Here is a 20,898-nt window from a genome sequence, read left to right on the forward strand (position 1 = left end):
ACTTATTTCAGGAAAAAAATTAGCAAATTTTATTTAAATGCACTGTGATGACTTGGGGACTTTTGGCCAACACAACATGCACTGCATCTTTGGAAAACGCCGAACTACATGTATAGTGTAATTCGGCGACAAGCACGAAAAGCCACTACTCCGATGGCGGATAGTTCATGGACAGGTAGTAAGCGCGAGTTTACATTCCTCTTTGACTAATCAGGTTTTGTGAATTCGTCCAGAGTCAGGATTCTTTTTTAATCGCTGTCAGCGCGAGTTTTACATAAACCAACACAAAAGTATATAGTGAGGGTCTTTTTAGAGGACAAATTGGTCAGGGTCATAGATCATAATTCGACATGACCTCAATGATGCCCTTAGATGATTGTCAGCGTGGAGCGCTACGTGGCCGTCGCCCATCCTCTGAATTACGGCCAGCTCTCGGAGGGAGAGAGTTCTTGTCGGTGCAATTTACTCACAGAAACAGACACAACAATATCTCCTGCAGAAGTCAACTGTTTGAGATCGGGCACAAGTTTTGGCCTGTAGTTCGACGGTAACTGCTCAAATATGGCTTCTTTCTGGTGGATACCTTTCTGTTTCTTTCTGTTTCAACTGTACCTATAGGGTGAACCCTTGTATTTAGGCAGAAATATGTCCGCCGAGCTCATTAATAAAAGTTATGCACTCAAAATATTCTGTATTAGAGCCTCCTGAGAGCCATGGAAGTGGGGAATTGAAGAAATATTGGGCCGGACTCGGGCTTCCAATTCTGAGCAGTTTGGATACAATCGGGTCCGAAAGTGGCACTATTTGGGCCATTTTGCAGAGGGATGCATTTTCAAAATGGCTGCTTTCCCGGGCAGTGAAATTCCCTTCGTTTTAGGGGTGGTCTGCTTTGGATGAGAATTTCTCAAAAAGTCATTGGTCAACCCAATAAAAATTGAAAGGAAAATGAAAGACGACATGTGGAATATTTTTTTTCTGTGCAGCCTGAACACCTGCGAGAGTTGTATTTTTTAAATATTTGTGAAGTATGGGGATTTATCACTGCTGTCTGGGAATTTATTTGGGTGTACCCTATAGCAAACAACTTGACAGCGCAAGCACGAGAGGCAGATGTCGAGAGCTGCCGCGCGTAGGCAGCTGCACCTGTACGGTGCACCTCGCAGCACGGTAAGGACATGCTATTACATACTCGTCTGAGGGCGGTGTTCTGTTTTGCGCATCGATTTGCTGCGATTAGCTGCGTACATTAATAATGTGCACTTTCATGGGGGCTGGGGGTCCTGTCCACCTGCCTTGGCAAAAGTGCGCGCACTCGGGCGCCCGCCTTATCTTATGGTTACATAAAATGTAAACATCACATTGTTCTGCCCATTGTCTGATTTTGATACTGAGTGATACCATGGAGGTAGATTGCTAGCGTTCGTTGTCATTTGCAGCAGCTTGGTTTCTGTTGAGTCTACTTTCAGTTCACAGCAACTGCAAGTATCAAGATACATTTAGGACTTCTTTTCGCATGTTCTTTCTTAGTTACGGTAGGCCCAGCTATCGTGAGTACTGTCGCGATGCCAGTCATCTGCTACGGGTATACTAGTCACTGACCACTGTCATCACAAGCATGACTAGTGCGGTAGTGTCACAGGTTGTTTTGCATGCAGGGAAACGCATCAACCGATCACATAGATCCACCGATTTTGTCTATTTTGTTTAGGCACGTTTCCGGGCGTGTGCCGGAAAATAAGCTTTTTAAAGTTACTCTTTGACATCATGATAGTTTCTGGCTGTATGGGAAGTAGGGTAGGCCCTAATTCAATTTTTTTTTGTCGTTTTGCAGGTAGGCCTAGGTCAGCGTTAATTGTTTTTACATGTTTGATTCTGCTGGAGAAGGATGGGCTTCAGTGAATCCTTTGCAGTTCTGTGTGTGACACTTGCCACACTGGGCATCATGTCTGGCATTGTGGCTGTGGTGGTACTCTTCATCCAGAAATGGAAGCTGGAGAAAAAATTGGCGGCATTTCCGACAGCCCCCGACAAGCACTGGCTCCTGGGTCACATTCATAAGGTATTCTTGTCTCAAGCCTTACTGTAGTTGTGTTCATGACATCTGGAAATTCTGGAATTTCCAGATGTTGTGAGCATGAGGGCATGAGTTACTTGAGCTAATGTGTGGTTTGGTGTATGTTTGGTGTAATCTAAACATTTATCAAGTATCTGATTGTTTCAAGATAAGAGAGGTCAAGATAAGAGAGGATTAGATGCATCTCAGTATATTTCTTTGATTACAATAGGGTAGCCTAGATTGCATATTGTGTCTTGTCTAGATGTTCCTTTTGGACCCACATGAAAGTTGTGCTGGAAAGAGTTCCTGCATCCACGGACATCACTTGCCACATAATGCACAAACCCTATTATACTGGCTTGCAAAACTCAGTTTTCGAAGTAAATACTTCTGAGCATTTTCCCGTCTAAACATACCTTTTATGGCATGGTATTGCTTTCTGATGGCTGATATATAACTGCAATTGTAGCTATTGTGTAACCGATTAATGCGAATCTACAAGATACATGTTCTCATAGACATTCCTTTCTAATGGCGCATTCATGAATCAGTCATTTTCTTGGCAGACATTGTTTGGATGTTTTGTAAGGTGAGGAGAAACAAATCACACATGTAGAAACAGTCATCTGTAAAACCAGAGAGGTTTTAGACAATATTGTTACATGTACATGCTCCAGCATTGGTCCCAATAAACATTTTGGACCAACCCTGCCCCGTCGCCAGCTTCAGGCAAGGGCACCACAGTATCAGCTAGGAAGGCCACAACACAAGAACAAAATGTGCTTGTTATTTTTAATGCTTTTTACTGATGGCTGGGGGGGGGCAACATCCTGCCAGGGGGCCTTTGGCCCCCCACCCCTTAGCGATGGGCACAGCATGTATGGTCGGTATCATCCTTGCCCAGTGTGATCACAACTTGTCCAAAAGCAGATTGGAAGATTCTCAGCACGTACCTGTACTAAGCAACTAAGTGCATAAACCAAAAGAAAGACCCACACGCACGTTACTTGTGACTCAATAAAATGAGTTGCAAGTTACCAGAACGTCCTTTGAATACAGTCACATACAATGGAAGTCAATCAGGACCCTTGACATGGTTCTCTCGCGTAATATTTTTGTCAGGATGATGAACTCAGTAACAGATCAAAGCAAAGAGTCCAGCTGCTCTTTCTGAGTTACCCCATGACAAAATCACTTCATATTTGCAGCTTCCAGATATATTGGGAATTTCAAATAGATCAAGGGTTTGTTTTTGGGTCTAGTGCTGAAATATTGTCCAATCCAGGTCTTTTCAACCTTTCTACTTGCAGGATTTCCAGGATTACCTGAGAGTTTTCAATCCAACTTTGATAGCTTGTTCAGTTATGTCTTGACCAGACATACACTAAATTTGTCTCTCTCATTCAGTCCATTTGTAGATTTTTGTCAATTGTACACATGAAGTGATGACTGGTGCTACATTATGCAAGGTAAATAATCCATTATGTTTGTTTATGTTGAAGCTTACTTTTGACGAGAGAGAATTCACTTGGGGACTTCAGTTTGTGAGTAAATCAGTTGATGCTTCAATCCTGTGGGTAGGCCCCTTTTTGCCAGTCGTCTCTGTGTACCACCCAGGCACAGTCAAAGCTGTACTCAGCTCAGCAGGTATGTATTGGTGCATGTGTCATTACCTTCTGCTTTCTCTTCAGTGTTAAAATTACCATGGCATTGGAGTTTAACTGTAGTCAATAGGTACTACTATTGGACTTGATTGCTTTTTAGTAAATTTATTTCCTTTCGGTTCATTTTGTTCCAGTCCATAGTGACATTATGTCATAGTGAAATCACTTCAAGTTGTTGTCTTTGGGACATACTGTATTTATCTGCCAATTTTACTTAAGAGTGGTTGTTCCCTTACGGTTATCTCAGTTTAAAAGTTCATTTTGATGATGTCATGATAACATCAAAATATTTTAAAGTAACATGCACATCAAGTTGGACTAGCTAAGGTTTTGGTCAGAAATCGGTAATAAAACAATTCTTAAGAAATACCATGATGATGTCATCATGATGTTATACCCATTTTCATGTGTGACTCATACGGTCTGCACATGTGCAAACTTCAAACCTGATCAGATTGATGGTTCCTGAGATAAAGTACTTCAAGTACAGTGGCTTATTGTGACATCACATGACTACTTATAATGGCATCATGATGAAAAATTTCAAGGTTGGAGAAATTTGGATTTTATTAGTTCTAAAAGTGTAGAGCAGGTGCGTGCACTCTATTTCTTTGTGTTACACTTTCTGGTTCACATGAAGTCATGCTTCAGTACTCTATGGAGGAGGGTGGAAAAGGGGAGAAAAAGGAAAAGAATGACTGTTCCCAATCTAAATTGGGAACAGCTAAAAATTGACAGTGATAGAAATACGAAGGCAAAAAGAAATAGCAGGAGAAACAAGAAGCAGGAAATACATGTACCAAGAATCTGCTCGTACATGGTATGAATTTCGGCCAAAGAAAACAACTCAACTTTTAATTTAAGCAAGATGTGTTGGGCTCGAATTTGTCTGAACTTTTATTTTATAACTGTACTTTTTACTGTCAGGTTTCCGAAATGAAAAGTTTTACCTCACTTTCAATTCAAGATCGCTGACATAGGAATACAGTCTATTGTTTAATATGCAACACTGGTACAAATGAACAAAAATGGTTCGCGGTCCCCGCTGCTCCATTTGACTCGCACCGGCCAGCCGACCCTGGCAAGCTCGGTGGTCGAGTGGTTAAGACATCTGCACTAGTAAGCAGGAGGTCGTGGGTTCGAGTCCCACCCGAGTAAGCTTTTGAGGTTTTTTCGCAAGCTCTCGGACAAGCACTGAGCATACAGTGCTTATTAATATACGTTGGGTAAGGGCAAAAAAACTGTTATATATATAACAAATGAACAAATTGGGAGGTCATATGTTGACATGTCTTTACTTCTCGAAGTTTTAAACTATGATCTGTACACATGACCTTAACCTTCATACTTATTAACTTTAGAGCCCAAGGCAGAGTACACCTATTCACTTTTACGTCCTTGGATTGGAGATGGGCTGCTCTTGTCAGGTGGGAAGAAGTGGGCAAGGAACAGACGCTTACTGACGCCCGGCTTCCACTTTGATATCTTGAAACCATACGTTGACATCTTCCAGAAATCTGGAGATATCCTTGTCGTAAGTAAACCATGTTTAATTGGAAAGGGAGGGATAGGTAGATTGCAGTGAACATGACCAGATATTCAACACTATACATATACGCGTACATGTATTTGTCGTTACCAAGGTACCTGCCACTACCTGGTGGGTGTACACTTTGCAACCTAACATGCACTGATGTAATTACCTTATGCATAGTTTTATGAAATTGCCCTATAAGCTGTCCTGCAATAAATGATAATCTGGAGTTTCTGCTCCTTACATATGAGAACCAGTTGAATATCATGTTTTTGTTGGAAAAGATACTGACTCTGCAGTCCGCAGTGTGCCATCCATCCCTCAAAAACCAGCCAGAGCAAGTGCATGATGACACACTGCATGGAAATTGGAAAAACACTGAAGAACCCTGTTGCCCCAAAAGCTACTTCTTATTTTCAGCAGATGCTACAAGGAGTGCTAGATTCTCAAATATGTATCACGCATTGATGTTTATATGCAGTTGATTTTAGGTAGAGCATTTAGCCTGTTTGTTTTTAGAAACAGGCTTCTTTTGATCACATGATTTAGCTACTGTATCCTCACCCCCTACCCCATCCCCCTGTATAGTGTTTCTGTTTGATACGGTGTAGCTCTTTTCCCCTTTGGCTTTGATGAACGCAGGAGAAGTGGAAGGCAGCCTGTGGTGGTAAAGAGACTTCAATGGAGATGTTCAGTAACATTAGCCTGTTGACATTGGACAGCCTCCTCAAGTGCATATTCAGTGTGGAGACCAACTGCCAAACGTAAGCTGTCACTACGTAGGTTTGTCTCAAAGTTTGGAGCAGATGTCTGAATCTGTAGCACGTTGCTAGTTGAAAGCACATGATTTTGTACTTTAAAAAGCATACACGTGCTGCTTCATGTAAACACTCACATTGACATCAGCAGTAGGAGAGATGTGCTTCGCTTTACTTCATTTCTTTACATTTGAATCCAAGATTCCTCAGTATCGCCCATTACACTGTAGTCTGCAACTTGGAGAAACCTGTGCAAAAGTCAGAACAAAAGAACGTTCAATTTTTTTTCTCCAGAAAATGCACAGTCATGTGGCCACTGAATTAAAATCCTCATCCGCAGTTTGTTTAGCAGCGATGGGAACTGAGCATTATTCCTAGAGGGAAGATTTAATACTGCTAATACAACCTTCTGTGTTTTTTTCCTATTCAGGATTGAAAATCATCCCTATATCAAGGGCATCTATGACATAGCCACCTTGATTGTGGAACGTTTTCGCTTCCTTCCTTACCACCTTGACACAATCTACCAGTGGAGTCCCAGTGGGCGACGCTTCCGCCATGCTTGCGATACTCTCCACACCTACGCACGGGATATCATCAAGAAGCGCAAGGGAGCACTGAAAGAAGAGGCAGTCAACGGGCAAAGAAGACAGAGGAAATACATCGACTTCTTGGACATTCTGCTCTGCGCAAGGGTCAGAAAACTGGTTGAGGAAATAACAACTGACTTGAATGTGCCAGAGTTTAAGCCACACAACTGGTTCTCAACCATCCTAGTCTTTAGCCCATCAAAACCTTTGGGGTTTTGCCTCTTCGTTTTTGCCTGCAGCCTTTGCACACGTATAGAAAACCCTTTGAAAGAATTTCTCTGCTGAGTTCGTATTTTGAAGCCGTTGTGGTCGTTACGAGGTAAACTAATGGCAAGCAGTTTGGTCTGTCTGTCACTTTCCAATAAACTTTTCCTCTGCTTGAAAATGAAAGTGCTGCTGTCAAAAATCTTCCCTTCACAGTGTTTCAAAAGGCCCAATGTTAGTTCTGTTTCATAAACTGCAAGTCCACATTGCTTTTGTGCCCTCGATTTGTCTAGGATTCTGATGGTCAAGGACTAACTGACCAGGAAATCTACGACGAAGTGGACACGTTCATGTTTGAAGGGCATGACACGACAGCATCAGGCCTGTCCTGGTTCCTGTACGACATGGCCCGGCTGCCAGAATTCCAGCAGAAGTGCCAAGAGGAAGTTGACAGTCTCTTAGCTGACAGGGAAAACGACCGACTGGAATGGTAAGGAAGCACCTGAAAGGCTGGGGAGCTTCAAACATTCCTTGAGGAATTTTGCTCATCTCAGTTTCCATAGAGTCAGGCCTAATATCAAGCCACAGTCAAGTAATTTAATGAATACCAAAATTCCAAGTCCTTGGAGTGTAAGCTCCTAATTTTTTTCAGAGGGATTTGTCGTGAAAGTTCACATGAATGTATGCTTGCAAGATTGTAATCTGGCCTTCGAAACAAAAAGAAAAATGCTGGCATTTGAGTTAAAAAACTTGCGAGTCATAAACTAGTGTGATTTACTGTTGCACTCTGACAAAACATTTTCCTCCTGCCAATTAAGTAGTTTTTCATTACTGTAATATTATTGTTCTCTTTGTTGATAGGGATGATCTCACCAGTATGCCCTATCTGACCAAGTGTCTGAAGGAGAGCCTTCGTTTACACTCCCCTGTCCCCAATGTCATGAGGTTGTTGACTCAGTCTTTGACTTTTCCTGATGGTAGGAAGTTGCCAAAAGGTTAGCTGCCAAAGATATGGCTGGGCTTTTATTTTAAACAACCATTCGTTTTTCAACATGGAGAGACAATAATGATATTCTTTCACAAGACTGTCATTATGACCTGCTGTGAAAAGATGAGTCTCTTGTGATAAACACAGACTCTTCGAGTCACTGGTGGCAGAGTGGGGGGGGGTATTGCCCCCACCTTGGAAAAGGTAGTTACTTCCCCCACTTTATAAGCCCACCAGCCGTTGGAGGTACATTGCAACTTCGTAATTGTATCCTTTTCAGTCTAATGGCTTGGGTTCCCCCCCCCCACTTCTGAATCCACTCCGCTGCTGATTCTTTTGAGTCGTCAACCATGCATCAATGCAAAGGGTACTGAGAAGCCTTCCTTTGGGGCAACATGGACCTCTCCAGGTCTTTTGTTGCATTATTGTGCATTTTTTGTTTCAGGTAATTTTTGGCCATGCTCAAATCTAACACTAGAGAAAATGGGCTTTAAGAGAGTAACTGTATCCTAACTAGCACAGGACAACATTGACAACCTCAATATTTTATAGAGGTTGCTTATTGGTGATCTGGGCCATTGTCTATTTACCTCACATTCAGAAGCCCGTCAGATAATAAGGCCTTTAATTTTTGCATTTTGCCCCAGGGACCTTTGTTGCAGTGGCAATCAATGCTCTACACCACAACCAATACGTGTGGGATGACCCCGAAACCTTTGATCCCGAGAGGTTTTCACCAGAGAAAGCCAAAGATATTCCACCCTATGCGTACGTGCCGTTCTCGGCTGGGCCCAGGTGAGAGACACTCTACGCCTTGTCTACGGGCAACAGTTTCATGATGTTACCTACAGTTACATAACACTGCCCTAATCTTTGTATGGGGGGGGGATGATCCGCAGTGTGTGGAAATACCCCCTCAAGGAGAAGAAAGGAGAGAGGCTTGGGGTGACCATTTGGAACAGGTCCAGGGTACATGGAAGATGCATACTTAGATTCCAAAAACAAACTGGTTGATTTGGCATGTTAGTACTCAAATGTTCTCTTTGAAAAACTATTTAAAAATATTCCTTTAAACTGTGTAGTCGGGCAATAGGATTAGGTGAAATTTATGTATACTGGCCCCAAAAACTTCTTATACAAATAAAATAATCTAGAACGTGCTATTTCTAATCAATCAATCAATCTTTCAAGCTAACGATAAGGCTTGATGAGTATTTGCCAAAACAATGTGACCGCCGTGAAGACCTTGTAGTACTGATCCACGAATTTGTTCTTAGCTTAGCCTTAGCAAAGTATGGCCTGTGCCGCGCCAACCTATGTCACTCCATTTATTAGAAGGAACAAGCGCCAGGCCACACGCCCCATCAATTTGGTGTTGATACATTCTGAATGTCGTCAAGCAAAAGACTTTAAGGTTTTCCTATTTCCTCTTATGTTTGAAAGCAACACTTCCTTTGGGTTTCTTTTAGTCCCAAATGCCAAGTTTAAGTGAGAAATAAATGGAATAACTATTAAATACTTGAATATTAGTAATTGAATTTGAATAACCCACTTCATTTGCCATTCGGCCAGGAACTGCATCGGTCAGCACTTTGCCTTGAATGAGATGAAGATAATATCCGCCACAATCCTGCGCAACTTCCACGTGTCCGTCGATAAATCTGTCCCAGTGTTGCGAATCAATTCACTGGTCCTGCGAGGCGAGAATGGCATTCATCTGCATGTCACACCCCGCCAACTTCAACATTAAAACTTCTCCTCTCTTAGCCTTCACTTGCACGATGACCTGGGAAGTAAAGCAATTTGACATCAGCCTCAGTAGACCTTATTCACTGGGAAGCCATATTTTTTATCTTGTTCCTTGAATTTATCATATTCAGTGTGATCTGTTGAATGGAATGGTGCCAGACTATTTTGGGTTCGAAACCTCATTTTTAAATTGTGATTTGAAACATTAACATGTAATTTATTACACATTTTAAATTATTCTAGCCAAAACTGGCATGAATTTGTTTTCAACTTTTAATTTAATCAGTATTTTTTTTAACCCTCATGCCCCCAAAACGAAAAGTTTCACCTCGCTTTCAATTCAAGATGGCCGAAACATGAATAAAGTCTATCGGAAGCAGTTTTGCAACCGTTCTAATCAAGTTTTCTTTCAGTTTCAAAGTTGCCATAATCATACATAGTTCAGTAAACAGTCCCATTGTAAAAGCTGCGAGGGCTTCCGTAGCATAGCTAAATGATTTGAGTGGTGCAGTGTGGTAGAATGTAAGAGTTTAGAGAATGGAAAAGCGAACTTGAAATGCTTCAAGAAGCTAAATTGGCACAGGAAGTGGAGTTTAAATGTGAAATCAAGACAATGAGGAAAAGATCATTAATGTGAAACTGGGATGGTAATACTGGTAAATAGTGTCACAGAAAAGAAATACAACTAAATTGATGTATCTAACTTCAACTTTGTAGACTAATTTTTCAATTCAGCCCAAACGACCGAAAATTTCTAGTTTGCAAGGGAAAACTTCAACCTAGGCTATACACCTTGAGGGTCTAAGATTTCGTATTTCTCAAAGGCTTAAGGTAACTGTGCTCTCTACAGATTGAACATACATGTATTTAGTTTTGTTCATGGAGATAAAGAAACTGATTTTTATAATAGATCAATTCTCAAAGAAGTCGGGGATAAATTTCAAACATATCCAAATTTGTGTATGACCACGTTATCTTTAGCCAATTACACACGTATTGTTTAAACGTTACTGCTTTACATCTGGAACTTCATGTTTTCCAGTCTTCACATTTTGAAAACCTAAGCAATGCAAATTGTAAATAATCTTTCAAGATAGTTTATACATTTTGAAGGAAAGTGTTTTCTTTTTAGACTTTTTTTTAAAATATAGGACAGATAAAAATGAAGTGGGAAGTGTGTGTTGATTTTTACCTCAGCAACGTTGGAAACATTTTGGTAATAAATGAGAATATAAGCATATAATGTGCATATACACGGTAGCTTTCTGTCTGTTGATACATTAATGTGCTAGTTGGTGAGCGCCCTGTCGAAACAATTAAAACACAAGATCTCCGACTCGAATCACGTGTGAAGAAAGACACCTTGAACAAGTCCTCACGACCTTACTTATTTAATACACGAACATTTAACAGGAAGATAAGCAAGTTTAGTTAGCTTTACTGTGATGTCCATGACTTGGAAACTGAAGGCTAACATAACATGCACTGTGTCTTTGGGGAAAACATAAATGGACATGTAGTGTAATTTTGCGACCAGTATTAAAAGCCACGGCAATTAAATGCCATTTAAAACTAGACTTAAAAGCTACGGTAGCACAATGTTCCTGGACAGGTGTTACGGGTACGTTATGCCTCTTCGACGACTCGCGATGCTGTGAATTTGTTGGTCCGGTGCCACTACGCGGATTTCTGTTACGTGTGACAGAAAAAAGGAGGCCATTTCGAATTGCCGTCGGAAGCCAACACAGTTGGCTATGACGTACGGGTGATTATTGACGAAATCGGTCAGGGTCGTAGATTGATTCAACGACTCGTGGTCTGTTGGCTCGTTTAAGGTGCATATGCATGTAGTTAGGTACATACCTCCATGGGCACATGTACTCGGAATCTTTCGCAACCCGTGTTGGTTGTTGACTGCGAATTACTTGTTCTGGCTTGAACACTGACATATATAAACATGGAAAATTCCACAGTGGGCAGTTCTCTTGAGTTTTGCTCGCTGTCTTCACTGTGTTACTTTGACCTCGTCGTAATTATAGGGGTAACGTACCTCATTTTAGTGGGGAACGTCGGGAATTTGGTCGTTTTGCTGTCTACGGAGTCACTACGGAATAACGCTCATGGCTACATTTTAATTTCACTCAGTGTGGCGGACTTAGGTGTGGGCCTCGTGGCGGCCATGTCCATCTATCCAGCGGCCACTTTTGATGGGAGTCCAGACGCTTGGCCGTACGGGGACGTTGCCTGTGCTGCTACGGCTTTCGCCGGCCAACTTTTCCTGACCAGCTCTGGCAGCTCGCTGATAATTCTCAGCGTGGAGCGCTACCTGGCCGTCGCCCATCCTCTGAAATACGCCCGGCTCTGGACCAAGAGAGTCTCTCTGTTCGTTATCGGTGGCTGTTGGATCAGCGAGTTGGTGGTGTTCGTACCGCTTGTCGTCCTCTTGGGACATGAATACGATCCTCAGTTGGGCACTTGCATGCCGTCTTTTTTGAACAATTTCGTGTTCGTTCTGGTATGGCTTTTTGTACTCGTAATACCCAGTACAGTCGTCATTTTGCTGACCTCTTGCGTGGTGAACCGGAAGCTAAAAGAAAGCGCTCGTTTGAGGGCCGAGATGACACCCAGCGCAGATCATCGCGGCAAAGACTTCTCAATCACCATCAAAGCTTTCCAGATGGTGCGGGTAATGACGGTGGGAGTGCTGGTCAGCTGGCTGCCGTACTCCGTTGCAGGTTCGCTGGCCCAGCTTACCGAAATCGAACTCCCAAGGGATGTTTACTTCATCACATACTGGCTCCTACTTGCCAATAGCTTCTTCAACACCATCATCTACTTTTTCATGAACAAGACCTTTCATGACAAATCCACCGACTTGGCGAGGTCCGTCATCCCCAAACTTTGTTTGGAGCTCAACCGACGCGAAGAACTTCGAATAGGCGGGTGTTGCCTCCATGTCGAAGAAGCGGCCTCTGAAGAAGGCGGATTGGAGACGAGAGTCCAAACACAGCCAGAGGCCAGTCAAGCCGTGTCGGTCAGAACAAACAGCCAAAGCCTTGTCATATGATAAATAAACGCATTTGTTATTTCATATATTATTAAAGTATCGCTGCAATGATTTTTTAAAAAATGTGTAAGGGTCAGCGAGGTTGGGCTTTGTAGGGATCTCGTAATTTTGGTTATTTGGGTTTACGGGCCTAATCACCGAAACAAAACGATTACATCATTGGTAAACATCCTCTAGTAATTAACATAGTCCGTCCATGAAGTAATCATATCAGGAGCGTAACTAGGACTTTGTGTGTGGGTGTGTGGGGGGTGTGCAATCCTCAACAAAGCGGACCTAGCAGATCATTTGTTTTTTTTTTTTGAAAAACAGCAGGATTCACGAGGTCGTACCAATTGTTTTAGGAGGGTTATAAGTAAACTCCCAAAGACGGGATTGACTGAAGCAAAAAATACCGAGCGCGCGGCATTTTTTTTCGCGCAAAATGTTTAACTAGGCCCCCTATAGCTCGAAATCTTTTCTTGCCTCAAAAGTGAACCTTTTAGTCGCAATGGGGGGGGGGATGCAAAATCACCACCTGCACCCCTTCCAGTTATAAGCCTGCATAATTTATGGGCTTTGATCTGGAAACTGAATTTATGAGCGTATAATCGATTGCTGTTTTGTGAGAATGTATCTGGTGGTTTTCAAGGCAGTGGAGAAACAGGACTTTATAATTAGCCTAGAGTTTCCGTTGCTGCGAGATACTATCTGTGATGCGCCGTCTTGGAATGTGCGTACGTGCGGTTTCTACTCTTCCAGACCGGTCTGCAAAGTGTGAGTATCGTGGATATTTTCCTCACACAAAATACATAATTTTAATAGTCTGAATTTAGCATTTGCTGAGCAAGTATAATCTTACATTGTCAAATTATTGTTTGTTCAGTCTCTGTATGAATCTTTGGTTCATATATTGAGTATAAAGGAATGTTCGTGATTAGTTTGTCGACTCAATTCGTGGCAAACTTTCACGTGAGTCACATGGTCGATGCATTGTATTCCAATATGACATGGCTCTGTACAGTATCCTTGTAGAACTAAACCCCGATTTGGTCTCTTGTTTATATTACTTCATTAAGGCGTTTGGATAATTGATATCGACCTGGAGACTTAGCTTGGCGTTTGGGGAATTTAGTTGAACAGAACTCAGCTGAGTTGAACTGAACTAAGTTGAACTATGATCAGAGGTTGACAGGGGCCAACTGATTACAAATTCAGATAATCAAAGGGGATTTTCAATAGACATATCAAATGTGACAGTCATTGCATATTATCATCACTAGGCCTACTCATAGTACAGAACTCTTTGTCCTATGTAGGCCTAGTATTCGTCCTTTTCTCTGTCTTTCAATCCCAAATTTTAGGAGTAAATCAATAATTAAATTATTTTAATCAATTTGCTTCATGATGGGATATATCTGACTCTTTCCTCATTGTCTAACTCGCCTGGCCCTTGCTATCCGTAACTATAATCGTTTGGCGGACCTTCCTACCCGACACGTGGTGCATATAACATTGCCCCATGGTCAACCAATGGTTAGACACAATTTCGTCTGCATCTTTGTTGTTCAATTGCACGAAAACTCACTTGCATTTCCATTTGGTTGAATGCACTGAAATGTGCACTTTTTAGGCGTTGAAATTATCCATGTTTCCCGGGACAAACGAGGGCGCTGTTGCTGTGATGTCATCCAGGAAAACAATAGTTCAGTGAATGGCTTTTCTATTCAAATTGTGAACCCAGAATTTACTTACTGGAAACATTTCTGAGCAATGGACTGATGCTTGCTTATTGATATGCACATAAACAACAATGAATCAGCAAGGAGAAAATTTAGTAAAGCAAAATCTACAAAAATGGAGGGCATTTAACATCGAGGCTTTTTCCCTGGACAGTATCTCAGCTTTGCTCAGGAATATGAAAATACTAATTACATGTAGCACAAAAACCAAAAAGGCAGTAAACTACCCTTTGGAAAGTTAAAAAAAAAGTTGAAAATAAGGTTGGCTGAGACACAAACGTGCATTTTAAACAGCTGTTTGGGCCTAAACACAACGTTGATTGCCGCTACCCTTGAAGCATTTTGGTTCCGCGAAGGAGGTAAGATGAACCACTGAACTACATATGATTTGTAATTTTTCGTCATCAGGAACGTTTATGACAGTTACCATGGTTACAGAAGAAATTGATCTGTGTGTCAGTGTGGCTGATCTGTAATTTTCAGGAGAATGGTAAGACTCTTGGCGAGTGTATTCTAAAAGTATATACATGCAGACTAGGCAGATAATTATAGGAGTTTATTTTGCTGCATAGATGTAAATAAAAGCTTAGCTATCATCAATTTGCAATATGCTTTTTCACTACCTGATGCAAATCAACACAGGCTGTAAAAAGAGCAACCTTTGAACAACTTATTAAACGACTTGGGATTTTTTAAAAACTTTTTGCAAAATCTTTACATTTCATTAAACAAAAACAGTAGCATACATAAGTACTTTTGCCGGGAAAGTTTTTTTTTGCAGTGATCCTTCTTCCATGGCAAAAGGGCGTAAGCGCTTACGTCCTTCATCCAGGCACACGACAATAAAACTACATTATAATATACATTAAAATGGAATCATTTTGGAAATAAATCCGCTATCTAATTTAAAATGGTCTTGTCTGTATGTTTATAAAGTAAAGATACAGTTTTACATTACACTGCAGTCTTGTCTTTCCTTGCCGTCCTTGACTTATAGATTAAAAATTAATCCCATCCTACCCACAGACTTGCTTTTAGAAATAAAAACAAGCCAGTTTACGTTGGGAAGCAAATAGCAAACGTATACCGCGTATTGGCAAGCTGTCAACAGCCTATCAGAACATGTTTCTTGCGTATATACGCCGTGCGTAATGGTCGAAGGGTAATTATCGGGCTGGTTGAAAGCGGAATTAAGGGTGTTGGAGTGTCGCCTTGATGGATGTTTGCTTTCTGCAACAATTAAAGTGCCGTTTGAAAAGTTAAAAAACACTTTTCAACAGACGCTCGGAAGTAGGCTTTTCAATCAATTTAACCTGGAAAGTTATTAGACAGCCCATCCTCATGGAAGGGACTCCTTGTTTCGTTAAACCATGGAGGCGGTTGCACTCTTGTAAATAGCTGAGATGTATACACACGTGGTATATGAGACCACATTAAACATCTGCATCTGCATTACACAACTTATTTTCCTTGTTACGTTTATGCCCTATTTAGACAACCTTTATTAATAATTTTGAAGCAGACAACAGTGGTTTTTGTGCGAGAAAGGCAACGCCAACAGTAGCACCATTTTTGAAAGACTGACGTCCTAAAATACCCAAATGAGGCAAAGCAAATGCATTCCCGAACAATCTAGACTCAACACCACAAACAACGCACATTTTTCCTCCATTCGTAACATTTCTAATAAGGAATATCAGAGGTGTATAAAAAGTGCAGGGGTCAAAGGGTTAGGATGGCCGGGATGGTAGGAAAAAGAGAACAGCCTTTCCTGACCAAACTCCAACTGCATCGAGCCGATCCCGTTCATAACTGATGACAGGGGTGTGAAAGGCGAGCCTCTGCCATGGTGTCTTAAAATTAGACTGCTCTGGCAGGTGGGGCTCATTAGCCATGGTAGTCAACCCACCCAGGACACGGAAAACTCTGATTTCAAGCCCATATATGTTGAGTAAACCTTGATAGAAAACGACTACTACCTTTTGGTCGTCTTGGGAAAGTTAGAGGCCAAGAAGTAAACCCTGAAAAAAAATGAGGAGTGGAGCCCCTTAGGCGGTTGGATGGCATACTTGTCACTCTCCGGCAACTGCTGCAGCTTAGCTGGTGTCAAACGTCATGCTCTGCATTCCTTTGGACCCCTTCAAGGCCGAGGGAGGACGACTAGGTTACCCAGAATCTCCATCTTTCTATAGTCCAGGCCAGTGCTCCGGAGAGGTCACTACAGCCGCACCAGGTGAGGACACAACAAGGAGGCTGGCAGTTTGCGGGTTATAAAGGCCCCTCCTGGTTGGTGTAAGGAAGGGGCGCCACGGGTCAGCTTTCCCACTTTCTTTGTTTGTGTTGGAAAGAAGGAACTGTCCCTCAAGAGCTGTTCCTAAACATGCGTGATGCCAAAATCATCACGCTGTACAAAAACAAGGGAGACCGCACCAATTGCAACAACTATCGCGGCACCTCCCTTCTCAGCAGGGCCGCGAAGGTCTTTGCCCGCGTTGTTGTTACCAGACTCTAGACGCTAACACAACGCATCTACCTGGAGTCACAGTGTGTCATTATAGGGCTTGGAGATGCATCTTCACCCTCCGACAGCTGAAAGAAAGATGCCAGGAGCAGAGGGGACTCTTGTACCTCGCTTCCGTCGACCAGACGAAGGCCTTTGACCTTTTGAGCTGAGATGGTCTATTCATGATCGCAAAGATTAGCTGTCCCCATAAACTCCGTAGCATCGTCACATCCTTTTACGACAACATGAAGGGCTCAGTCTGCTGTGACGGAGACACCTCAGAGACATTTCAAATCCGCAGCTGAGTGCAGTGGGGCTGCCTTTTCGCACCAACCCTCTTCGGGCCGGGATAATCTTCTCCGTTCTGCTGGCGTACGCGTTTGGGTCATCTACTGGAGGTGTCTACCTGCTACACACGAAAGCTGATGGCGAACTCTTGAAGTCTTGCTCGCTTGTGGGCCAAGACCGAAGTGACCAGCGTGCTCCTAGGGGGAATGCAGTTGCAGACAATGCGGCGCTACCATCCCACTCGGAGCCAGCTTGGGCTTCAGAAGGTGATGGATAGGCTTTCCTGCGCTTGCAAGGAGTTCGCTCTCACGATTAGCGTAAAGAGGACCAACATCAATGGGCAAGATTGTGAACTTTGCAGATACTTTCACACATCTTGGACCTGTAGTTCCAAGCAACCTGTCACTGGAGAGAGTTCAAGAGTCGGCTTGTGAGAGTCGCCACAGCGACGGCCAACCTACCCAAGAGAGTGTGTTCAAACAAAAATATGGCACCGCACACAAACTTCCAAGTATATCAGACATGCGTCGTCAGCACTCTACTCTATGGCTGTGAGGCCTGGACCATCTACACTATAGATATGCCTGATGGCTGAACATCTTCCACTTTCGCTGCCTCCGCCGCATTATGGGCATCACGTGGAAGGGGAAAGTCCCCTATACGGCGGTGCTGGGACGTGCCAATTCCATCAATTACTATGCTGAGCTGGCTTCACCTCAGATGCCTTGATCACACCCAAGAGATGGACCCCCAGTGGGCTATCCAGGGCTCTTACATACAGGCAGCTGTCGACAGTCTCCAGACCCTGCGGTCGCCTACGCCTGCCAGGCATGCCTGTCAGGAACAACGAACCTTCCTACAGCAGGAGAAGCAGAGCCGGAAATAGAACGGCAAACCATGCCTCTACACCAGGTCCCATGCCCTTATTTGACTACTTTCTCCAGCGATTAGTAATGCACGAAAAGTAAGATTTGAAACTTTGCATGGTGGAAGTTACATGAGATGTAGGCTTGCGGGTACACCGTGGGATCAATCTCTTTTCGGAAGAGGCGTGGTTCTTTAAGAACAGGTGAGTGTTAACTCGATGTTTCGGCCAGGATGCTCTGGCTGTTCTCAGGAGAGTGAGGACAGCAGTCTCCTGAGGACGGCAGCATGCAGGTACACATTAGACAACCTCCATGTTACGCTACACAAGTGTACTGCGTAGATGGAGATGTATGCTTCCTTCCCAAAGTGGAAGCTGCCCCTAAATGGGAGCTTTTCAAATCGCTGATAAACTATGACATACGGGTCTTTTTGCGATGAAAGCGATGGGTCAAGGTCGTAGATTCAACGATTAGACAGTAACTCGATGACGCCCTCATCCGAAGAATGAATCTTGTACACACGGTGTTAAAAGGTGGTCTCTTGACCTGTGCAGAGTCATTTGTAACCCGTTCCTAGTTGTCGGCTGCGAAGTTGTGGCTTGATCACTGAAACATGCCATGTTTATAACATTAAATATGGAAAATGACACAGGGGACAATTCAACGTCTCTAGAAATTTGCCTGCAACCTTTACTATGCTACTTCTGCCCCGTCGCAATCATCGGGGCAACCTGCCTCATTTTAGTGGGGAACGTCGTAAATTTAGCCGTTCTGCTGTCTACGAAGTCACGACAGAATAACACGCATGGCTATGTTTTAATTACACTCGCTGTGGCAGATTTGGGTATGGGCCTAGTGGCAGCCATGTCCGTCTATCCAGCGGCCTTTTGACGGGACTCTGGACGCTTGGCCGTACGGGGACGTGGCCTGTGCTGCTACGGTCCTCTTCGGTCACCTTTTCTAGGCTAGATCCGGTAACACACTGACGATTCTCAGCATGGAGCGCTACCCACTGCCCACTCGCTAAAATACGCGACCAATGTTGGCAATGTTCGTGCCGCCCATCGTTTTTTTCAGGACACGAATACAATCCTCATTAACCGTCTCATTCACACCGTCTTTTTGAGCAATTTTGCGATTGTTTTGCTATTGACTTTCGTACTTATCATGCCCCTGAAAGAAAGCATCCGTCTGGGGGCCAAAATGACATCCAGCTCCAGGAATATTACTTGTCCTACTTGAGAACGCTCACGCTGTCCCCACTTAGAACAGGCTACAGACAGGGACGTCCAATAGGCCTTTTCTAATATTTATGCAAATTTTATGCTGTAGGGGACTCCGCGCTGTCGGCGAACATGGCGAAGCATCGTTCAATGCCGTGTTTTAGCAATCACGAACGAAGATCATTGCCAGAAATTAGCTTTCATCGATTTCCAAAGAACAAGATCCTGCGGAAAAAGTGGATTGTTAGGATCAAACGAGACTGGGGGGGGGCACTTTCGATTTTGACTTTGAAACGGGTTCTTTGGGCACTTGAGATGTTCGTATAAAAATCGTAATTACTGCCCCTATACCGTACATAAATTATGCGTTATTGCACTTTGGTGCAGTTCGGTTGATCCAGTCTTTTCCTTTCTCCATGATTGATCGTGCCCAGCATAAAGAAATAACGTCTGTAGCCCAGTCATATAAGGTAACCCGCTGAATGACAAAAAAGTCTTCAAACTGCTCGATCGGTGCGACAACTGGCCGTTTAGTCCTAGACATAAAAGGTGCACGCATGCAACGTCAACAAAACGTCACAGATAAAATCCTGTTAATAAACTGCCTTCAGATTACCTCTTCCGATTATGAATAAAGGCTTCTGAAAAATACTTGAAGCCTTTACCAAACTGTTGCCCTCCACTGCTTTTGAATCCCTTTTGGACGTAATCCTCCACAAACCAGAAGGTTATGTCGGGAACCACGGAAAGATCCCTTCCGTTTTGGCATCGTGACACGCGAGTCCCCTACAGCCTCGTTTTCAGTTGCCGTGAATAACATTTGCATAAATATTAATTAAGAAAGGCCTATAGAAAAAATCTGGACTAGCAATGCACGAGATCAGCCCACATGTGTTGAAGCCATCGGCTGCCGTCTTACTGTGCCAAGAACAAAGGCAATACATTTACAAAGACTTATCCCGCCATTTTAACCATTTTGTTTGTGGCCACCTAAAACAGCAGGAGAGCCAACCATCATCTTTGTAATCGGCATAGTAAGCTGGCCACTAGTGTCTTCACTGAAAAGCGAATAAAACACACGTATCCCTGAAAATCCTCTTCTAATGAAAATCATCTATAATGTATTTTATGACAGTTTATTTTAAATCAGTGGTTATGGAAAAACAATAATAAGTATAGCAACGTTTTTTCAGTAACGAAGAAGAAAAGACAAATGTATTTAATCAAGTCCTACTTGATTTTTGCGTTCCCCATTTACACTGATAAAACCGGCAGGATTCTGCGGGTTTCAATACCCGCTACCATTCGCTAGTCGCCCAGCGCCTGTTCAGACGCAGGGCGACAAGCGAACGCTATCGGTCCCTACGGTCGAAGGACGTCTGTTAGACGTCTGGAGACTACGTGTACGTACGGGACGGGAACCAGTCTAACACGTTTACCGCCGGGTAAATGGACCATACCCACCACGAGTGTACGCTTTGTCGTACTGAGACGTGACCTATGCGGCGACGACCCCCGCCGGCAAACTTTCCTGACTAGCTCCGGTAACTCGCTGTCGATTCTTAGCGTGGCGCTACCGGGTCAGTCAAAGAACATAAGTGCAATTGAGGAACATGAGACAAAAGTTACAATTCTATTAACGGATGTCATTTCAATGTTGAGCAAACTTGTTAAACCTATGAAACAT

General features: G+C 43.1%; 3 protein-coding genes across 14 annotated transcripts in view; 2 read left to right on the forward strand and 1 right to left on the reverse strand.

The window, feature by feature from the left end:
- Positions 1 to 1,271: 1,271 nt before the first annotated feature.
- On the forward strand, positions 1,272 to 10,803 carry LOC110986646 (cytochrome P450 4F4-like). Of its 6 annotated transcripts, none has more exons than XM_022248685.2 (10): positions 1,272 to 1,347; positions 1,832 to 2,059; positions 3,559 to 3,703; positions 5,082 to 5,254; positions 5,897 to 6,018; positions 6,443 to 6,707; positions 7,100 to 7,296; positions 7,668 to 7,801; positions 8,442 to 8,589; positions 9,367 to 10,803. In XM_022248685.2, exons 2-10 carry the CDS (start codon positions 1,886 to 1,888, stop codon positions 9,542 to 9,544), a joined length of 1,536 nt encoding a protein of 511 aa, XP_022104377.2. In that variant the 5' UTR covers positions 1,272 to 1,347; positions 1,832 to 1,885; the 3' UTR covers positions 9,545 to 10,803. The 6 variants fall into 6 exon arrangements, with proteins under 6 accessions (XP_022104377.2, XP_086991078.1, XP_022104373.2 ...); XM_087134952.1 differs by having other exon boundaries at positions 1,342 to 1,482; positions 1,836 to 2,059; XM_022248681.2 differs by lacking the exon at positions 1,272 to 1,347 and adding an exon at positions 1,357 to 1,639.
- The window catches only part of LOC110986647 (putative G protein-coupled receptor 21), a 52,712-nt gene continuing 36,075 nt past the window's right edge, over positions 4,262 to 20,898 (reverse strand). For all 7 annotated transcript variants that reach the window (XR_015424882.1, XR_015424880.1, XR_015424884.1 and 4 more), the window contains 2 exons: positions 9,347 to 9,580; positions 4,262 to 6,260 (listed from right to left, as the gene is read on the reverse strand). Coding sequence is in view for 1 of the 7 variants with exons in the window: in XM_022248686.2 (XP_022104378.2) it covers positions 9,558 to 9,580 (23 nt within the window). In the remaining 6 variants the exon portion in view is untranslated. The remainder of the gene's footprint in view (positions 6,261 to 9,346; positions 9,581 to 20,898) is intronic.
- On the forward strand, positions 11,408 to 15,286 carry LOC110986651 (putative G protein-coupled receptor 21). The gene has a single exon (XM_022248691.2). The coding sequence runs from the start codon at positions 11,501 to 11,503 to the stop codon at positions 12,608 to 12,610; it is 1,110 nt and encodes a 369-aa protein (XP_022104383.2). The 5' UTR covers positions 11,408 to 11,500; the 3' UTR covers positions 12,611 to 15,286.

The sequence above is a fragment of the Acanthaster planci genome, linkage group LG03 (genome assembly GCF_054643075.1).
Source record: "Acanthaster planci isolate LZ-2023a linkage group LG03, COTS_SCS, whole genome shotgun sequence".
Taxonomy (NCBI): Eukaryota; Metazoa; Echinodermata; class Asteroidea; order Valvatida; family Acanthasteridae; genus Acanthaster; species Acanthaster planci.